The 18,019-nt window shown below is 55.3% G+C and overlaps 3 protein-coding genes across 3 annotated transcripts; 2 read left to right on the forward strand and 1 right to left on the reverse strand.

The window, feature by feature from the left end:
* Positions 1-53: 53 nt before the first annotated feature.
* rabG (RabG/Rab7) lies at positions 54-2,150 on the forward strand. The gene is made up of 6 exons (XM_002946793.1): positions 54-102; positions 176-302; positions 381-527; positions 716-793; positions 1,096-1,241; positions 1,467-2,150. The coding sequence occupies exons 2-6, from the start codon at positions 195-197 to the stop codon at positions 1,531-1,533; spliced, it is 546 nt and encodes a 181-aa protein (XP_002946839.1). The 5' UTR covers positions 54-102; positions 176-194; the 3' UTR covers positions 1,534-2,150.
* Positions 2,151-3,639: 1,489 nt separating this feature from the next.
* Positions 3,640-10,522, reverse strand: VOLCADRAFT_103251 (uncharacterized protein; the record flags this gene model as incomplete). Its single annotated transcript, XM_002946976.1, has 13 exons — positions 3,640-4,365; positions 4,692-4,806; positions 5,053-5,122; positions 5,417-5,466; positions 5,568-5,668; positions 5,753-5,933; positions 7,241-7,451; positions 7,894-7,974; positions 8,180-8,302; positions 8,591-8,995; positions 9,536-9,643; positions 9,930-10,077; positions 10,434-10,522. 13 exons carry the CDS (start codon positions 10,520-10,522, stop codon positions 4,317-4,319), a joined length of 1,731 nt encoding a protein of 576 aa, XP_002947022.1. The 3' UTR covers positions 3,640-4,316.
* Positions 10,523-13,684: 3,162 nt separating this feature from the next.
* Positions 13,685-17,395, forward strand: VOLCADRAFT_56472 (uncharacterized protein; the record flags this gene model as incomplete). Its single annotated transcript, XM_002946794.1, has 12 exons — positions 13,685-13,803; positions 13,891-14,002; positions 14,418-14,525; positions 14,654-14,723; positions 14,983-15,041; positions 15,261-15,309; positions 15,505-15,565; positions 15,809-15,839; positions 16,054-16,134; positions 16,567-16,656; positions 16,878-16,990; positions 17,260-17,395. 12 exons carry the CDS (start codon positions 13,685-13,687, stop codon positions 17,393-17,395), a joined length of 1,029 nt encoding a protein of 342 aa, XP_002946840.1.
* Positions 17,396-18,019: the final 624 nt, after the last annotated feature.

Raw genomic sequence — 18,019 nt, forward strand, 5'->3', positions numbered from 1 at the left:
GACTTCCCCCTCAAGCATCTGTCAGTCAGAGGGACAGGGCGTGCACAAGATGTCAACGAAGAAGCGACGCGTCCTGAAAATCATCATCCTTGGCGATAGTGGGTGCGTGCGGCTGCTCCTGAAAGATTAGTTCATTTCATAAGTATGCTGACTTATCCTTTGTTTGCTGTCTCAGCGTCGGCAAGACGTCGCTTATGAACCAGTATGTGCAAAAGAAGTTTACCAAGGAATACAAAGCGACGATAGGTGCAGATTTCCTTACCAAGGAGATCGAGGTGGACGATAAGAAAGTGACGATGCAGGTGCGATTACATTTGGCTGCGGCTTCTGGCCTCAGGCCCTAGTGTGTGCTGACGCCCAACATCGCAAAACACACGCAGATTTGGGACACTGCCGGACAGGAGCGCTTCCAAAGCCTTGGGTCGGCGTTTTATCGAGGAGCAGACTGCTGCATGCTGGTCTTCGATGTTAACAACGCAAAGAGCTTCGACGACTTGGACAACTGGCGAGACGAGTTCATTATCCAGGCGGGTAGCCCTTTCTGGAATTTGGAAGCCCGCATGTTGCAAACGTGCTGTGCAGGTTGCCTTGTCAAAAGACGCATGCTGAACTTTAATATTACGCCATGTGATGTGAATGCACTATTTAGTGTTGGATCCGTGCTTAGTAAGCCGTCTCGCCCACAGAGCCGTACGCTGTCGGATAACGTTTGCAGGCTGGGCCATCCGACCCTGACAACTTCCCCTTTGTGGTGCTGGGCAACAAAATTGACGAAGTCGGCGTCAACCGCCAGGTGAGTCAGCGCCCCGGAGTTGAAGGATGGGTGAAAGGGGGTACGACGATACCGGCACCGACTGTGGGTGAGAGGGGGAGGAGGACCTGCGCGCCAAAATTGACGCGAGCCTGCAACCGATAGAGCAGCTATCCCGTGCACGTTACTGAAGTTCTGCAGCGGTATGGCTTGGAGTTGGCGAACTGTTGTGTTTTCGTTACCTGTCTTGTCCAGAGAACACCTGGCTTATTATCAGGTGCCTCGTACAGTTGAATCGGTGCATCTTGTCAGCATATGGCTTCGCATTGTGGTTGTGTCTTTAGGTTACGGAGAAGAAGGCTAAGGCATGGTGCGCGTCCAAGGGCAGCATACCATACTTTGAGACGTCGGCAAAGGAGGACATCAATGTGGAAGCAGCCTTTACGTGCATCACACGGAACGCCCTACGAAACGAGAAGGAAGAGGAACTGTAAGTTCATGTGGTGAGGGAAGGAAAAGGAAAACGTGTTCGCTTCGTTCAAGGGGTTTGCGGTAGTTATGATTATGAGTTGCCCTCCTGCCCACACGTCCCCAGTTCAGCTTCCATCTTAATCCATACCCTTCTATCGCTTCAACGCCCTTTCAATATCCTTGGATGTTTGATTGTCTTAAGCACGCCATCAGGACCCCTCCCCTGCCGCCGGTTGCACGCCAGGTTCGTGCCCGACGCTGTGGACATGAACACCTCGGCCACACAGCGGAAGCGTGGCGGCTGCTGCTAAGGGCTTCAGGCTTAGGGGACTTGGGGTCAACGTGGGTTATTACAGGATGTTGCAAGTGTTGCAGGATGTGTGATGGGTATCTACAGTAGAATGAAGTTGTTAGATTATGTACAGCGGAATGACGTTGTACGACCTGGACTAGCTGAGCTGCAGGACGGAGAGCTATTATAGTGTTTTACAGTTGCCCTGGGTATTGCGTTTACTGATATATCTGTGTTTTATTTGGTTCAACCATCGTGATTTATGTAACATCGCTTATGCGACTTGCCTATCGCGTTTGCACTGCGAAATTAACTAGTTGCAAGACTAGCTTTACCCAGGCACAGGCGAAGTGCACAAGCGCGAGCTATAACGTATTTGCGCGTGCTTTTCTTTATCAACCGGCAGCAATGTCGCGCGATTCATCGCTGATCACCATTGTCAGCTTCGATGTTGATGGGACGCTTATCCATTCCATAGGAGCAGATGCCAACAAGCTCCACAAGGCAGCTTTTAGTCATGGCTTTAAGGCAGTCTTCGGCCTTGACACTGACATCGACGTCATTCAGCACCACGGGTCCACAGACCCGCTGATTATTATTAAAGTCCTCGAGCACCATGGAATCAGCAAGGACGAGGTGTGGCAGCTATGGGGCCGTCGCACCCGCGGGTGTAACCCAAAGCACAAGCGTGCATACTCTAGGTTTTGACAGGGCATGGCCAAGCTCGCTGCTGTGTATGGCGCATTTGGGTCACATGTTGGAGGCCTGGGTGATTTGGTCAATGGTGCCCGTGGCCTCCTGCGTGTAGAGGCTCCCCAAACTGGGTACTGCTTACCTGTTACAACCCCCCAAACCTTCCAACTACATACTCCTACGCGACGCGATACGGCCGCAGGCCATGGCCAAGCTCCATGCCGTGCAGCAGGAGATGGAGAGTTACTTCCTGGCGCACAGAGATCAAGCAGCGGTTGGTCTGGAGTTGCTGCCTGGGGTGAAGGAGCTGCTGACGGAGCTTAAGGTAACCTGACGGAGCAAAGCCCGCTGCCAAGGCTACCTACATTTAATCACTACGCCTGAGGATGTGTAAGGCGTATGCACCAATACGTATGTCGAAGCCCATGTTATAAGAGTGGACTCCTTGACGTTTTCATCCTCCTCAGGCTCATCCTCAAGCCGCGACCTGCCTGGTGACGGGGAATTTGGAGCCCATCGGCTGGGGCAAGATGGAACGGCTAGGTGCGCCGCGCTTTAAGGGCTCATCGAAAACATGGCGGACATATCTAGCAGGTCTCATCTAGCAGACCACAGTGACGGGGCTTTACGACCGTTCCACCCGTGCTGCCGTACTACAGCTCCTATCCTGCTGCTTGTGAACATCGAAAAAGGACTTTCCTAGCGATATGCTGCCGCCACGACGCGTATGGTGGATAATCTTCGCAACAACAGACACAAGCATCATGTTTTTTCTTGTCCCTACTGGTAATGGACAGGGATACTGGACCTATTCACCACACCGCGGTTTGGGGGCTTCGGCAGCGACTTCTGCTCAGGCAACACGGCCGAAACCTGGCGTGATCGAGGAGAGTTCGTGCGGATCGCCGCGCGCAAGTGCGAAGAAAATCACGGTATGTTTGGGAGAAATGAACTTGAGAGAAACACGAGATGTCGTGTCAATATCACCTGCGACGCAAAGCACTCCACCACAAAACACGCCTGTCTGCGTTTGATGCACGCTTTTCCTGTATGCGTAGCTCCCACCAATATAGGCGACAGGTAACCTACGGTTCCCTCAGCTAAGTGCAAAAGCCCGTTCCGCCAATGCCGTTTGACACACCTTTGAACCATGCAGGTCCAGTGGGCGCGCGCTTCCACGTTGGTGACACCCCAATGGACATTCAGGTAAGCATATGTGTGTTTGCTGGAGGCTGCTTGAATTGGATTATCGAAGGCTATTTTTCCGACCCATGGGAATGGAGTGGAGTTAGTGCCGTGTCGCTCTTGCGCGTCCTTGCTGCTGTCCGTGTGCGTACTGCATGTTTTCGTAATTCGTTTTGCCTTACTCTCATCGAATTGTCTTTATATGTTTGCATGGAACAATCAGGCCGCTCTGGACGCTGGATCAGTGCCAATCGGAGTGGCTACAGGAATCTACAGCCGGGAGCAGCTAGAAGCTGTCGCCCCCGATAGAGCAGTAATAGTGCTGGACTCGCTCGCGGACGTACCACTGGTGTTGCAAACGTTGGGACTGAAGTGATCAAACGAATTGACGTCCTAAGCCGGACTCCCGCCCGTGTTACTCACTCGGACACATTCTTATCACTATTGGTGAAGGCCCTTTTCACCCTGCACTACCGCTTCACCGAAAACACGTTGTAACCAGAGAACACAAGCAAATGCAAAGTGCGGGCCCACAGCAAGCGGCCGATGGCGTGACAGCTAGGAACCCGCACAGTAATAACGAGCAAACTGCAGCAAAGGTTAGGTGGCGGCATGCAATCCAAAGAACATTGCATTCCAAGTCCAGGTTTAATCAGAGCATCGCCGCATGGCCCAGCCGTCCTGCTATCGTATGTCCAACAGACGACAATTTCACAAAGCGCATACAACGCAAGTTCCTTCAGTACCCCGTACAAGGCAATGCTGTTGGACATCTTGCGTTCCAAAAGTTATACATGACTTGGTCAGCACCCTTACATGCTGCGTGCCGGCTCCAACCGGCGCCAATGCGACTTGTCTGGGGCGTCAGAGTTCAGCGTCATTCTGTCGCTAGGTCAAGTAATGCACGTGCAGCCATTGCCCTCTTTACTGCGCCTTCTTTGGACCCGATGCCTTCGGAATCTTGCTAACCACCCTGCGCATAAAGCGGAGCCACCGGCACACATGCGAACGTCGGTGAAGACAGGAGACACTTAGCCAAGCCGGTAAAAGCCAGTACTCAAGAAGCAGTGACGACCCAATCGACATTTGCATGGAAACTAGCTTCAAGACACAACGTAATCACGTCTGTCGTCAGTCAAGTCATCACACGTAGGAAGGCACGTGTAGGCATCAGGCAAGGATTTTCAGGCAGAAGGGTACCGTCACAATAGAACCCTCACCGCGGTCCCCCTCTGCACCAGACCAAAACCACGCCTGCCAGTATCTGGCTCACGCCCCCAGCCCCGCTCGTTTACTCACTCGCTGAACTTGGCAGTGAGCTCGTTCACCTTGGACTTGACGGTAGCCAGCACCTTATCGATCTCATCCTGCTTCAGCTCGTAAATCTTGGGGGCCGTAAAAGCAATCAATACCACTGCAAATAAATTCCACAAGGCGACAACGTCGTGATGTTAAACATCGTGATGTCCGCGGCGTATACACCGAAATCCACGCTCAATCCAGGTTCAATGCGTAGAGAACCACAAGCAATCTCACGTTCAAGCCACGGTGCCGATGCTGCAAGCTATTTGTGCATACGAAAAAACATCATTGCTGCAAATCACATGACACGCCATTACTGCCAAGCTGGCACAGGAAACCCAGATGGGGCATCGCTTACCGACGTACACAAGCGTGACGGGGCTGATGGCGGCAAACACACGAGCTGCGCTGTATGCACCGCCAACCACCTGCGCCCAAGCGGCCAGGGCGCCATGTCAGTGGAGGGAACGATATTTATCATCAGAAGTAGCCGACATGGTGAAATGGATGAAAGGGCCGCGCGAGGAAAGCAGATGGTGCCTATGTGAAAGTCGGATAGTGTGCAACCTCAAGCCAGGCACCTTGCGAGGACCAGGACCCGTTGTTGCGTTTGTATTCTTCAGGCGACGGATTCCGAAGAGGACCAATGTGTACGAATGGGCGATACATGCCACTTGAATTGCCCCTTGTGCTCATTCCTTCCCGTTGTCGCTTAGACTCACCAAAAGCGAAAGCTTCAGATCCTTGCCCGACGCCAGAACACCAATCGTAGCTGCAAGCAAGACAGGACAGCGGAGTACGGCATTAGGGTTTAGGAGAGCCAAAGACGATATGGCGATGTGTGACCCCGCTACAGCGGCAACTGCTTCTCACCGAGCGCTTTGTTGAGAACTGGGAGAGCCGCATCAGTAAACTTGCGGGCCTCATCCTCACTGAGCCCACGCGTGAGCAAGGCCGGCACTGGTGGGCCGGACCTGTGTGTGATGTGACAGAGGAGAGGGACGTCAGTCAGCCTTCGTCCCTTGTCGGTGGAACAGTGTCACAGAGCACTAACCCACCTGCCGACGATGTTGCCCATCTGGGCCCAAAGGAAAGTTGCCAGCGACGCGATGGCAACAGCATAGCAGATGATTGTGCTTGCTGAGAACGGGTTCAGTACATACGCGAGGAAAGCAGCCGTTGCGCCACCGAAAACGACACCGCTATCCTTGGGGTTGCGCCAAAAGAGTAGGGCCTCCACTGCGTTGTTTCAGGGAAAGCCCAAGGTTAAGCTCCATCAGTCTCCCGAACGCGTCCCCAAACAAGCACCAACCATTTTTGCTGACGAAAGGAATATGCACTTGTTTCTTTGAAGCAGCCATAGCAGCGGGCGATATCAGCGACCTACGTCGCAGGAGTTGCACTTTTTGCCGGAAACGCACAGCAACAAAGACTGTCGATACAAAGTATAAGTTGAAGTGCTTCGTTAATTGTTTTTCTGCTGTATGCTGCCCGCAAGGTACTGTACAGAATAGGCAGCGATTTCCTACAGCGATTGCGGGACGGGATGATCATCTACCGCGCCTAGATATTGAAGAACAGTGCGAAGAAATGTCATAATATCTAACTTTCGCCATTTGTTTGCCTCTTGTAAGTCAATATTCCACTATATTCATCGGGGAGCTGCTTGCACTTTCGAACGTTTCTGGAGTTCGGCAACCCCGCTTTCGGCATCAGCACTAACTTAAGGACAATATGCTACATGCGTAGCGGCGGCTGAGAGCTTGATCCGTGAGAGCAAGACAACGTTTGTCGCGTCATTCGACATGAACTAGACCCCCCAATTCTACATCTTTGGACCAAAATCTTTCCACAAACGCTTGAGTTTCAGGGCTTTATTCACGCTGCGAAAAGACGTCCGCTGACCTGGCGATTGCGCACTTAGCTGTATGGGTTAGCCTGAGAATAACAACCGACCTGCCGACGGGGAAGTCCTGCTGATGGGAAGTCATATATGCTTTTCTAGGCAGAGGAGGGGTCCAACCATGTTAACGGCCAACCCAAATATGTGTTTGATTCGGGGTTGTATGTAGCCGAAACCGGTACAGCTCACTTTCTCGTGCCTGAAAGCCCACCATCCCGACAAACCATAGCCATAACCTCATTATGTGCGGTTATTGCTATGTGTGCACCGCCCTGCTGTGTCGTACAGCAACGGGTGCACATGCGCCGATGTTTTCCCGCATCTATCCACAGGCCAGCGTCCTCACCGCCACCGGCGTCTCCCAAGGGCCGCATAGTCCTATGGTCGTAATGGTCAGCACGACTGCCATACAACTCATCGATATCGCCAACCTGTTAAATCCAATTCACGTGTGTCAGGAGCACCTTGAAACGGATCCCCGATTCCGCCTGTTGTCTATTTGTGTAACCTCCTAGGCCGTGCGACTGGGGCCCTCCTACCCCCTTGCTCCTCCGCCTCCAGCCCACTGCTCCGGGCCCTTGCCCCATCCCGCCATTTCGCCACGCCCGAAGGGGGTCTGCTTACGAAGCCGAATCTTGCCCACCCGCCAGCACCCCCGCTTCTATGGAGGGCAGCTGCAGCTGGGTCAGGAAGGGGTCCTCCCGCAGCCCTGCCAGGGGGGGCCAGTCCAGAGCTGCGCGACTGACCTCCGCATCCGCATGGATCCGGGCGATCAGCGCCTCCAAACTGCTGAAGTTGGCCTCGGGGCGAACGTAGCCGCAGATCACCAGAGACAGAGTCTCGCCGTAGAAAGGCTGCGGGGGACGTGACAAAGCAGTGGACGGTGGCAGGCGGGTGGGGTGGTGGCAGTGTTCCTTATTCAAGGAATGGATTCACGAATAGCAATAAATCCTAGTGTTTTCGGTCATGGGAAAAAGAAATGCATTCACGTCCGCCCGTATACATTCATTCCTTAGGCCAGAGTCAGCCAGAAACCTCTCCATCCTGCTAAAACACTGCCTCAAACGTGTGGGGGTGTGGGGTTGGAATGGGTAGTCTTTGAAAGACCTATACCGGACGTAAAGACGGGAGGAGGGGGCCTAGAAGGAGGACGGAAGCTTAGAGAGGAAAGTGTAGGTTGTGCGGCATATGCAAGCCAATGACCAAGGTAGAGAAACTAAAAGCGTATTGAATTATAGGCTCATAGGATGATGGCGGAAAATGGATAGAATAGAAAGGTGCCGTACGATGCCGTACCTCGTCGAAGGAATGCAAGATCCAGGGCTCCAAGGTCTTCTCCTTATTCCCAAAGAAGGGGTTCCAGCCAATGCTCAGAACCTGTGACCCAATAAGTAAACAAACAACAAACAAACGAACAGTAAACAAACAACAGACTTATACACAGGCGCCCTGACCCCAAATGAAGCCGCGAAACCCCTGGATGGACTGCACAGCTGGACAGCCAGCGACTCGTGCCAGCTTAGTGCGCGCGAGTTCCCTTTCCTCCCCCCTTCCCTCCCTCCCTGAGGAGCTAGTTCCTCACCGTCTTGTGCACCTCTGGTCTGTTCCCCACCCTCGCCCAGCCCGCATAGATGCCGGTCACCGCCTCCGCCAGTGCCGCCGCGACCGCCTCCGGGTCCACATTGGCCGTGGGAATACCCAGGTCCTGTGGGACAGTGCTCCCAGAAGGCAAGATAAGAACCAGGACCACAACCGAATGGACTGCCAACTCAACCGCCTCCGCTGTGTCGCTCTCGCGGTACTCCGGAAAAAAGGGGGTAGCGCTCTTGACAAACACAGACATGCATAGCGCCATTTTCCTCCTATGCGTTGCTCCTTCCTCATGCACATGTGCACATGACATCCCTTAACCCCAGCTGCTCCTATCCTACCAGAAACGATAGCCCTGCTGTCGTGAATCCGGCCGCCTTTGGGGCCTTTGCGGCCCCCTTACTGCTCCCTCCCCTCCCAGCGCCCACTGCTTCACCTTGGAGCCCCGTCCGAAGCCCTTGACCACCTTGCCCCGGATCCGAATCACCCGGTCCATGGGGATCACCGCGTCACCCAGATGCCCTCCGATCCGCACAGGAGCCCCGTCCGCTTCATCTAAGGGCCCCTCGGGGCCCCTCGGGGCTGAGGGGGATGCTGCTGGGGGTGCTGGTGTAGGTGGTGGCAGCAAGTCTGTGAAGGGCGGTAGGCCGTAGGCCGCCGGAGAGAAGGCCAACAGGGAGGGCAGCACCTCCACGACGCCAGTGGCGGCGCTCGGGTCGGCAGCGCCGTACTCGTTGGTTGCCGTACCCGTGCCCGTACCAACCAGCGAGGGTACCACTACCACGCGCATACCAGCAGCCGTGGCGCCCTGGGGCGCAGCAGCAGCAGCAGCACATGTATGCATTACGTGAATTCCCAGTGAGCCCCACTCGTATGTATGTATGTATGACAGAGCCAGGTGGGCTGGAGCAGGGGTGGGATCACGGGATGTGGCTGGAAGCAAAACCCAATGCCGGCATTCAACGCATCAAATCAACCATCCAAGCTGGAAGGGCGATGATGGTAGCAGCAGCAAGGGGCAAGGCGCGGCGCAACGCAGTGGGGCGCAGTCGGAATCGCGAGGAGTGAGTGGGGTTGCCGTGACGCCGGGGGCAGAGCTCTGTTGGAATGGGTGCGGGACTGTCGCGACGCCGTGTTGGGTATTGCAGGGGACACAGATTTACGGATCTGAACTTGCCCTGACGGACCCAGAACGGGAAGAGGGATGAGCGGTGCACGGCAGCACAGCAGGGGGTAGTTGTACCCGCTTAGCCAGTCTGGCCATGCACCCCCCTATACTGCACATCCCACCTGTGCCCGCCTGTACCCTCCGGTAGCCTGAAGCACCCGCCGCCCTTCCTTTCCCCACCTCCACCCCGCTGGGCGCATCCTCAAGCACTAGGCACCGCTCCGGAACCACATTCAACCGCTTGGCGGCCTCCAGAAACACGTCGGGGTACGGCTTGCCCTTAGCCACCTGCGCACGCAAACAGGGATACAGACAGGGAGGTCGATCAGTAGACACGAAGCGGCATCCATTGCTGCTCCTCCGGTATTCCATTGGGGTCACTGCCTGTGAAACTGCAACCGCCATTATAACCGCCTCCGCAACCGCCGTTACATCCGGAACTTTGTCCCATTTGTAATCCATCCCGGCACTCCTTCCCTCCGGCCGTCCGCCTCTTCCAAGTCCGCCCTCGCCTCTCTCGAACTCGTGCACCTGCCTCATCTCCGCAAACCACCGCTGCACCGGGTCGCTCCACCAGCAGCTCCCGCAGTTCCGTTTTCAAGCTCATTTTGGCGGCAAACGTGGCCCGGGGGGTGCTGGTGGCGATGGCAAAGGGTACTCCGCACGCTGCTAGGTGCCGTACAAGCCGCAGGGCCCCGGGAAGCAGCGGCGCATGCGCCCACCTGTGCAGCGGTTGGGGAATGGAGGGAGGGAAGTTAGCAAAGCATACGGGTACTGAGGTGCTGGGGGTCAGGTGGTCATGCACGGGCCAGGAACGGGTGGAAAGTGTGGTGGAGGGCGGTGATGATGGTGTGGGTCAAGTCGCGACAACCTCACCAATCTAAACGGTCTTTGATCCCTTTCCTTTCCCCGTGACGTCATTCGGGACGAGCCAAAGCGGTGACGGACGGGCAGGGACGGGGCGAGAAGGTGCTGTCCGAGTCACGTGCTGGTAATTGACCGGGAAAGCTTTCCGGGGAAAGGTACAGAAAGGAACGCATTTGGTACCAAATACCCGATGCGCCCATCCCGAGCCTACCTGGCCGCTAGCAGCGGCTCAGACTCCGCCAACAGCTGCTCAGGGGGAGCCGAAATATTCAACACCTGGATCATCACCACCATCGCCATCAGTCGAAATTAGCAACAGGGGCAATGACCAACATTAGGGACAACCAAGAGCATTGGCAATGGCTCTTACAGCAAGTCAACATTGCAGGTTTGCAGGACACAAGAGTGATTTTGAGAATCTCTGCGCGTGTCGTGTGTCGTGTAACCAACCAACCCTCGCAACGGGTCTCGGCCAAACGTCTGCTGCCCCTTGCTGCTGTCTCCCCCTTCCATACGGTACCGTGCTCTTCCTCGAAGCGGTCCCTTTCCCGTTTGCTTAATGGCTTATCCCTAAGCCGTGAGCAGCCGTTAGCTACTTGCCTTGGCAACGTCAGCCCAGCACTCCAGCGGGCGCTTGCCCAGAGCGACATGCTGTGCCTCGAGCGTTAGCTGCCTCCCATGGCGAGACACCACCTCTCGGGCGATCTCCACACACAGGGATTCTGCATGCAACTTTGCCGACATGAGTGGACGGCTGGGGCCTATTAGGTTCAACCTGATTCCCACCTGTGTCTAGGATAAGTCCATCAAGGTCTAGGATAAGCGCATGTACAGGCCGCATATCGTGCAACAATGTTACTGTGAGAAATATTTTTAAAAATCAAATGATGAGAAGTGTTTTTCGCTTATCATTACATGCATTAGAATGTGCTATATCTAAAGAGAAGGCGTAGCGAAGCGGTCCGAGCGCTCTATGAGGTCCTGGATCCGGGCTTGGGACTGCTGGAGGCTTCCGCTGTGCTTCTATGTTGGGATTTGCAGGAAATTTTATTCATTAAGTGACAAACTTTATTAAAAAAACTCCGTGGGAAAAGTACTTATCAAATGGGAGCCAAAGGCGCTTTAAGAGCTGTTTAGCCAGGAGGAGCTCCCATAACGAAACTAGCCGCTCCCTTCAGCTATTGTATCCTATCAGACAAGCTTAATTTGGCACCTATCGTGACATCGATGGCTCCTGCGATTGGCTCTCCAACCTACTGTCGCAATACCGTTCTCCATGCTAAGGGGAATAAAAAAAGCTGTCAAAGCCTTACTTCCAAAGCAGGCATGCACTACAAGAACCAACACCTGAACTGTCTTGTAAATTCCATATTGTAGAGGTTTGCCGGTTATGGAGGAGAGAAATAACCCTAGAATTGCATGTGCGTGACAATGCCCTTGCTTGTCGATTTGGGTGAATTTGCATGCTATGCGAAATATTTCTGACTCTAATGACTCCTGGGCTTTCTGCCTCACGCCTCCACACTCCGGGCCTCAAGTACAATACAGTGAAGAACTGCCCTGCTGGTCTCTGGCCGCCATCCATCCTTTAGGCTGCTATATAAAGCTACAAATAGTTCCTACAGGACATGTTGTCATTGAGACTTTGAGATTGTCCATGATATTCAACACCCAGTACCATTGCTAGTCGACTAGCAGTACGGCAGCCCGCTCGTATGCTAAAAGCCAGGGCAGTGTTCAAACGAGGGCGACGAGGTAGGTAGGTAGGTAGGTAGGAAGGTGACAAGGTAGGGAGGCGGGTAGGCGACTGCTGCTGCTGCCACTGCCACTGCTGGCAGCGCCTCACACTGCTGCTTTAGAGTTTGTGGGAGCAGAGGCATGAAGCAAAGCTGTATCGCACGTTGTAATGCAAGTCGGGGAATGAGCAGGGGGCCGGGAAGAGCAAGGGAAGACAGGGGTGATAGTGACGCGTCAAGGTGATGAGGTGGATGGGCCGGAGTGGAGGTGGAGGGGTGGAGACATAGGGGTGGCGGCTGGTGGGGCTGGGTTGATGCTGCTGGTTTGGAGTCTGGAGTGGTGGAGGTGGGGACAAAACTCGGTTGACCATAACGGAATGTTGGAAGGTACCATACGTAAAGAGTGCCTTGTCTGCACCTGGTTCAGTGAAGCGACCAGACCTGTGCTGCGTGGTACTGTACGCTGACAGGTGAAACTTTTCCTAACAAGACTAGACTGCCCATGTATACATCTTAGGTTTGATTTAACAAACGCTGTACAGAGGTAAAGATTCGAGACTTGGATTGATTTCATAAAAAGTTTTAGGATCCAATGCTCGTCATTTCGCCTTGGGATGCAATGGGTGTGCAATGAAAAGCATCCTTGACTTAGCCATTCATACGCGACTCGGCTCAGAAGTAGTCTTAATGAAAAGCTACATAACATCTGAGAAAATTGTGGTTGCAACTTGCCAGGATACGCTAGAGAACCCTGTCTACCATATTCGTGCGGAAATTCGCATCCTGGAAAAGCAACTAGAAATATAAAGGTTGCCTTTTATAGAATCGGCTGTTGTGTATGCTGCTGCAAGCCTGGCGACAAGCATGGATGGGAGCAGGTTTTGTGATTACTGTGGAAAAAAATACTTGGAAGACCGAGGTTTCAAATACGTACCATGCTCTCTGCCACTGTTACATTAAGCAGAATATATCTGTTGTGCACGCAGCAAAAGCCAACCACGACAGGTTGTCTTTGCTGGGCTGATGAACGAGTGCGCAAAGAAACACATCTGCCCCTGTGCAAATACAGGCTTAATCAGGTCCAGTGACAATTTAACCTAGGAATTGGCCAACAGCAGTACGAGATGAATAACGAAGGGGCAATGGTAGGTGGTTGGAAGGGTACGGCGGTGCAAACTCTGGCATTCCAAACCCGAGGGCTGTGCCTAATATTGACACGAGGCCTATGATTGCAGTGATGTTCATATGCCGTAGAGATACCGGGGACGAAACTATTCACGCTTCCAGCGTCAGTCGGGCGATCCTCGAAACGTTAGGAAACCCTTGGCTTATAACGGAACACCAAGCTAGGGTTTTATTTCGCCATGAGGGCCGTACACGAACACAACATTTGTTATAGCCGTAGTTTCATGCAACTCCGGGCCATGGTTGAAATTGTCATCATGAACACAATTTCCTGCCGTTAACTCGTTCCCGTACCGCACATTCGTTAGCGCATGTAACTGTGACAGCTACCGATCATTCGTTGCACGCTATTTGTGTCTTAGCGCGACATAATCTAACTTTTCGTAATGCTACGAGCTCCTCGGAACCTGCTCCGGTTTCTTGTCTTTTTTTAAGCGCAATGTGGACCGCGGTTTTCCAAAACAGGCCCCGCCTGCAGGGTCTGGTACGCAGTATTGAGATGAATATGTCTGCTAGTCTGTCTTCTTTGTCAGGGGCTGCAATGGCACAAGCAGACCGGAGCACACCGTTAGCTGCGGAGCCTTTGCCTGGCTTCAAACGACTGAACCTTTGCAACGCTGTGAATGATGCTCTCACTGTTGCTCTCGATACGAACGACAGGTCTGGCTTGCTTATGTTTCCTTTTGCGCGACTTTGCATGTACGCGCAACCCTGACGTGGCCGGCCTTTGCATATATCTTTGGACAGAGCCTACGTGTTTGGCGAAGATGTTTCCTTTGGAGGTGTTTTCCGGTGTACAGTTGGCCTGCTGGAGCGTTTTGGCAAAGATCGCGTGTTCAACACGCCCCTCTCAGAGCAGGTGCGCGGTAGGGAAACCGGAGCGGCTACCCTCAATTTTGTATTCGCGATAACTTATTTCTTATTATCCAATGCGGTTCTGTCGGGCACCAGTCATGGTGCGCGGCCGGCCTTTCACTGGCGACTTTTTGCAACATCCGCCGGTAACGCAACATCCCCGCGGCTGACCTGGCTGCGCAAGGATGACACAATTGCATCTTCATGGCCCTAAATAAAACTAGGGGACTGTGGGCGAATTTGCAAAGTGTCCTGTAAGGGACCGCGCACAATGCATCGATGGTGCCGGGCATCGCGAACCGCAAGGAAGCTAAGTTCGGCTATCACGGGGGATAACTTGGCTAAAGCAAGCCGTTTACTTGACTTACCCAGCTTGCGCACCGCACACTCACATAACCCCCTTTCGACTCCTAACTCAGGGCATTGTGGGGTTCGGTATCGGTCTCGCCGCCATGGGGCACACGGCAGTGGCGGAAATTCAATTTGCGGACTACATCTTCCCCGCGTTCGACCAGCTGGTCAACGAGGTGGGGGGCTATATGTTCGTTTTGGGTAGGGGAGCGGATCGACTGCACCACCACGTGGTCGCTATGGTGGTATTCATTGGTTTTGCCCCGTTGCCTGAACAAACACCCCCCGGGCTGATCCCTTTCAGGCTGCCAAGTACCGGTACCGTAGCGGGGGTACATTCAACTGTGGCGGGTTAACCGTACGGGCGCCGTACGGTACGTGCTGAGGCGCCGCCGCGCATGAGCCCTGCAACACACAACCGCACCGCACACCTCTCCCCCCCCTTGCTGGGCCCCCATGGCCTAATCCTCCGCGGGGTCCATCACCTCCCCCCTGGAGCCCGTGTCCGTGCCCGTGTGTTTCACCTGCTCGGTGCCATTCATGTCTCCCCACTCTTCCCCCCCCTCCATACTTTTATAATTCCCACATGCAGTATTACCCCCTCTCCCCCCCCCCCCCACACACACATGTCAGGTGCGGTGGGCCACGGGGGTCACTACCACAGCCAGAGCCCGGAGGCGGTCTTCACGCATGTGGGGCGGGCAGCGGGGGCCGGGGGGGGGTGGGAATGAGGAGGGGGGGTGGAGAGCTGGGGGACCATACCTGCCTTACCTGCCGTTCCGACACGTGTGTGCGCCAACCTTGTACTGCCTTACTGTCCCTTCTAGTTTGGTCTGTCGCCCCACGACACAGCGTAAGCCCTGCTTGTGCGTCTGTATGTCTGTATGTCCGTATATGTGCCCATGTTTCAGGTTCCCGGGCTCAAGGTGGTGATACCCAGCAGTCCAGCAGAGGCGAAAGGTGTGCAAGTGTGTGTGTTTGCATGTGCTGGGGAAAGAGGCCGAATGAGCTCGCTTATCTCTGTCGTACACCTTTTGCTCCTCTCCGTCTCTCCCTCTACCCCCTCCCTCCTCCTCCTGGCTGTTTCCTGGGCCCCCCCCCATACACATCACCCCCTCCCTGGACGTTCCTGGCTTTCCCCCTCCCCCCCCACAGGTTTATTGTTGTCCTCCATCCGAGCTCCCGACCCCGTTGTGTTTTTTGAACCCAAGATGATGTAAGCCTCAGGGAGAGGGGGGGAGAGGGGGGAAGAGGGGGGGAGAGGGGGGGAGAGGGGGGAAGAGTGGGGGAGAGGGGGGGAAGAAGAAAAGCGGAGTAGGGGCAACGTTGGGGTTGAGAGGAAACTGGTCATTGCCACGGAGCGGGTGAAACCCTGCCCGTCCGTCTGTCTACCTGTTTGTCTGTCTGTCTGTCTGTCTTCTGACTCATGGACCACTGCCACCCCCTACCGCGCGTTCAGGTACCGCACCGCTGTGGAGGATGTGCCCGAGGTGGGGAGCGGAGTGGGGTGTGTGTGGGGGGGGGGGAAGAGAAAGAGAGCTCCATCACATCCCCGCGCTTTGACTTCCTTGCCCGCCATCATCACCACCACCGTAACCACCGCCACCGCACATTCATGGTGAACTCCCGCCGCCCTTAACCCCTTCTGGCCATGTTGGTCACCCCTCCCCCCCCTCCCCCTCCTCCGCCTCCCTGGCCCCTCAGGGCGACTACGAGGTGCCGTTGGGGGTGGCGCGAGTGGTGGTGGAGGGCGGGGACGTGACCCTGGTGGGCTGGGGACAACAGGTTCGTGCGGGGGGAGGGGGAGGAAGGGAGGGGTGGGGGTGGGGGGAGGGGGAGGGAGGAAGGCGGGTAGGATGTGGGGGGGGAGGGAGGAAGGCGGGTACCCCACCCGCCGCCCGTCATGTCCGCGAGCTTCTTGAGACATTGGGGGGGCCGACCAGGTAGGGAGGGTTCAGGAGCCGGAAAGAGTGCACGAGGTCGCCACCACGTCGTTCATCCACCAGTCTAAATGCGCGCCCATGCACCCGTCTGTCTGTCTGTCTGTCTGTCTGTCTGCCACATCTGATTGGCTGGCAGCCAGATGTCGCCCCCTGCATTTGGTTAATTTCATGTACCTTTCCCCCACGTACCGCTGTATGTATGTATGTATGTCCCTGTATGTATATGTATGTGCTCCCAACCCGCATTTATTCATTATGGGGTGTTCACCTCCAGGTGTTGGTTCTGGAGCAAGCCGCTGCGCAGTTGCGGAAGGCGGACGACATCAGCTGCGAAGTGATCGACCTGAGGACGCTGGCCCCCTGGGTGCGGTCGGGGGGGGGCCCTGGGGAGTGGGGTCGGGGGGGGGCCCTGGGGAGTGGGGTGGGGTGGGGGCCGCGGGTGATGACGTTGTAGCGCAGTTGCTTTGGGCTCTCCTTCGCTGCTTTGGACGCAGTGGGTCCGCGCAGTGGCCCCTCTGGACTTCAATGTCTCCCCTCCTTCCCCCCTTCTCCCCCCCTCTCCCCCCGCGTCCGTCACCCCTGCAGGATTTTGAGACGGTTTGCGCCTCCGTGAGCAAGACTGGGCGGCTGGTGGTGGCCCACGAGGCGCCGCTGACCGGCGGTTTCGGAGCCGAGGTGGCGGCGACGGTGGCGGAAAGGTCAGCAGGGGCTCCAGGGCTGTGCGGGGGAAGGGTGTTATCGTACGACAGGCCATAGGTCGTAGTTCTGTCTGCAGTAACACATACCGTACACAAGTTGCACGTGTCGTCGTAGCTCCTGCTGATGATGATGATATCGCTGCAGCGAGCCCGGACATTGTCCGCTGGGGCTTCCAGTGCTGCTATGCGTCTCCACTATTACTGCCCCTCTACCCCCCCCCCCCCCTCTAACCCACCCGCCCTCCCCCGCCCTCCCCCGGCCCCTGCAGGTGTTTCACCGTGTTGGAGTCCCCTCCGGTCCGGTGTTGCGGAGTGGACACCCCCTTCCCCCTGATCATGGAGCCGGTCTACCTGCCCGGGGTGGCACGGGTTATGGACGCAGTGAGGGGTGTGGTCCATTTCTGAAGGGGGGGAGGGGGATATCTCTGGATCTGGGCGTTCTGGCCGGCGGGCCGGATCCGGGTGGCAATCAGCTGCAGCTGCAGCGACAGTCCAGGCGCGACCCAGGCGATCGACCCTACGCTGGTCATGCTGACGCCGAGGAAAGGGAAAAGGGGGCGCGAAGAAACCTCTCGCAAGGTAAAGAAGCGCGAGCAGCTCAAGGGCGCACAATACCCCAGACCACATGTTGCGAGGAGTTGAGAGTTACTTTGTACTGATGTATGATGTCCTTTTTCAGCCGGGGCGTCCGTGGGTTCCAGCCATGTATGTATGTATGTATGTATGTATGTATGTATGTATGTATGTATGTATGTATGTATGTATGTATGTATGTATGTATGTATATATGTATATATGTATGTATGTTAGCATGTTGTGTCGTGTACAGTGGCGAAGGATGCCATTGTCGGCGATGTATCGTGAGGAGTAAGAAGTGAGAACGTGATGGTCGTACATAACGTCCAGGACGAGGGATATGTGTGGATAGGTCGTGGTGGTGGTGTGGTGGTGGTTGGACGGGCCCCGTAGCTCCCCGCGCCGCCCCATGCTCCACCTGCCGAGGGGGGGGGGGAAATGAACCCCCACAAC

Source organism: Volvox carteri (assembly GCF_000143455.1).
Source record: "Volvox carteri f. nagariensis unplaced genomic scaffold VOLCAscaffold_4, whole genome shotgun sequence".
Lineage (NCBI taxonomy): Eukaryota > Viridiplantae > Chlorophyta > Chlorophyceae > Chlamydomonadales > Volvocaceae > Volvox > Volvox carteri.

Excerpts from the sequence above, each read along its gene's own strand:
- rabG (XM_002946793.1), top strand. The coding sequence starts at position 195 with ATGAACCAGTATGTGCAAAAGAAGTTTACCAAGGAATACAAAGCGACG. Across the intron at positions 794-1,095 it reads AAGTCGGCGTCAACCGCCAG|GTTACGGAGAAGAAGGCTAA; the intron begins GTGAGTCAGCGC and ends TTGTGTCTTTAG. Across the intron at positions 1,242-1,466 it reads AACGAGAAGGAAGAGGAACT|GTTCGTGCCCGACGCTGTGG; the intron begins GTAAGTTCATGT and ends GTTGCACGCCAG.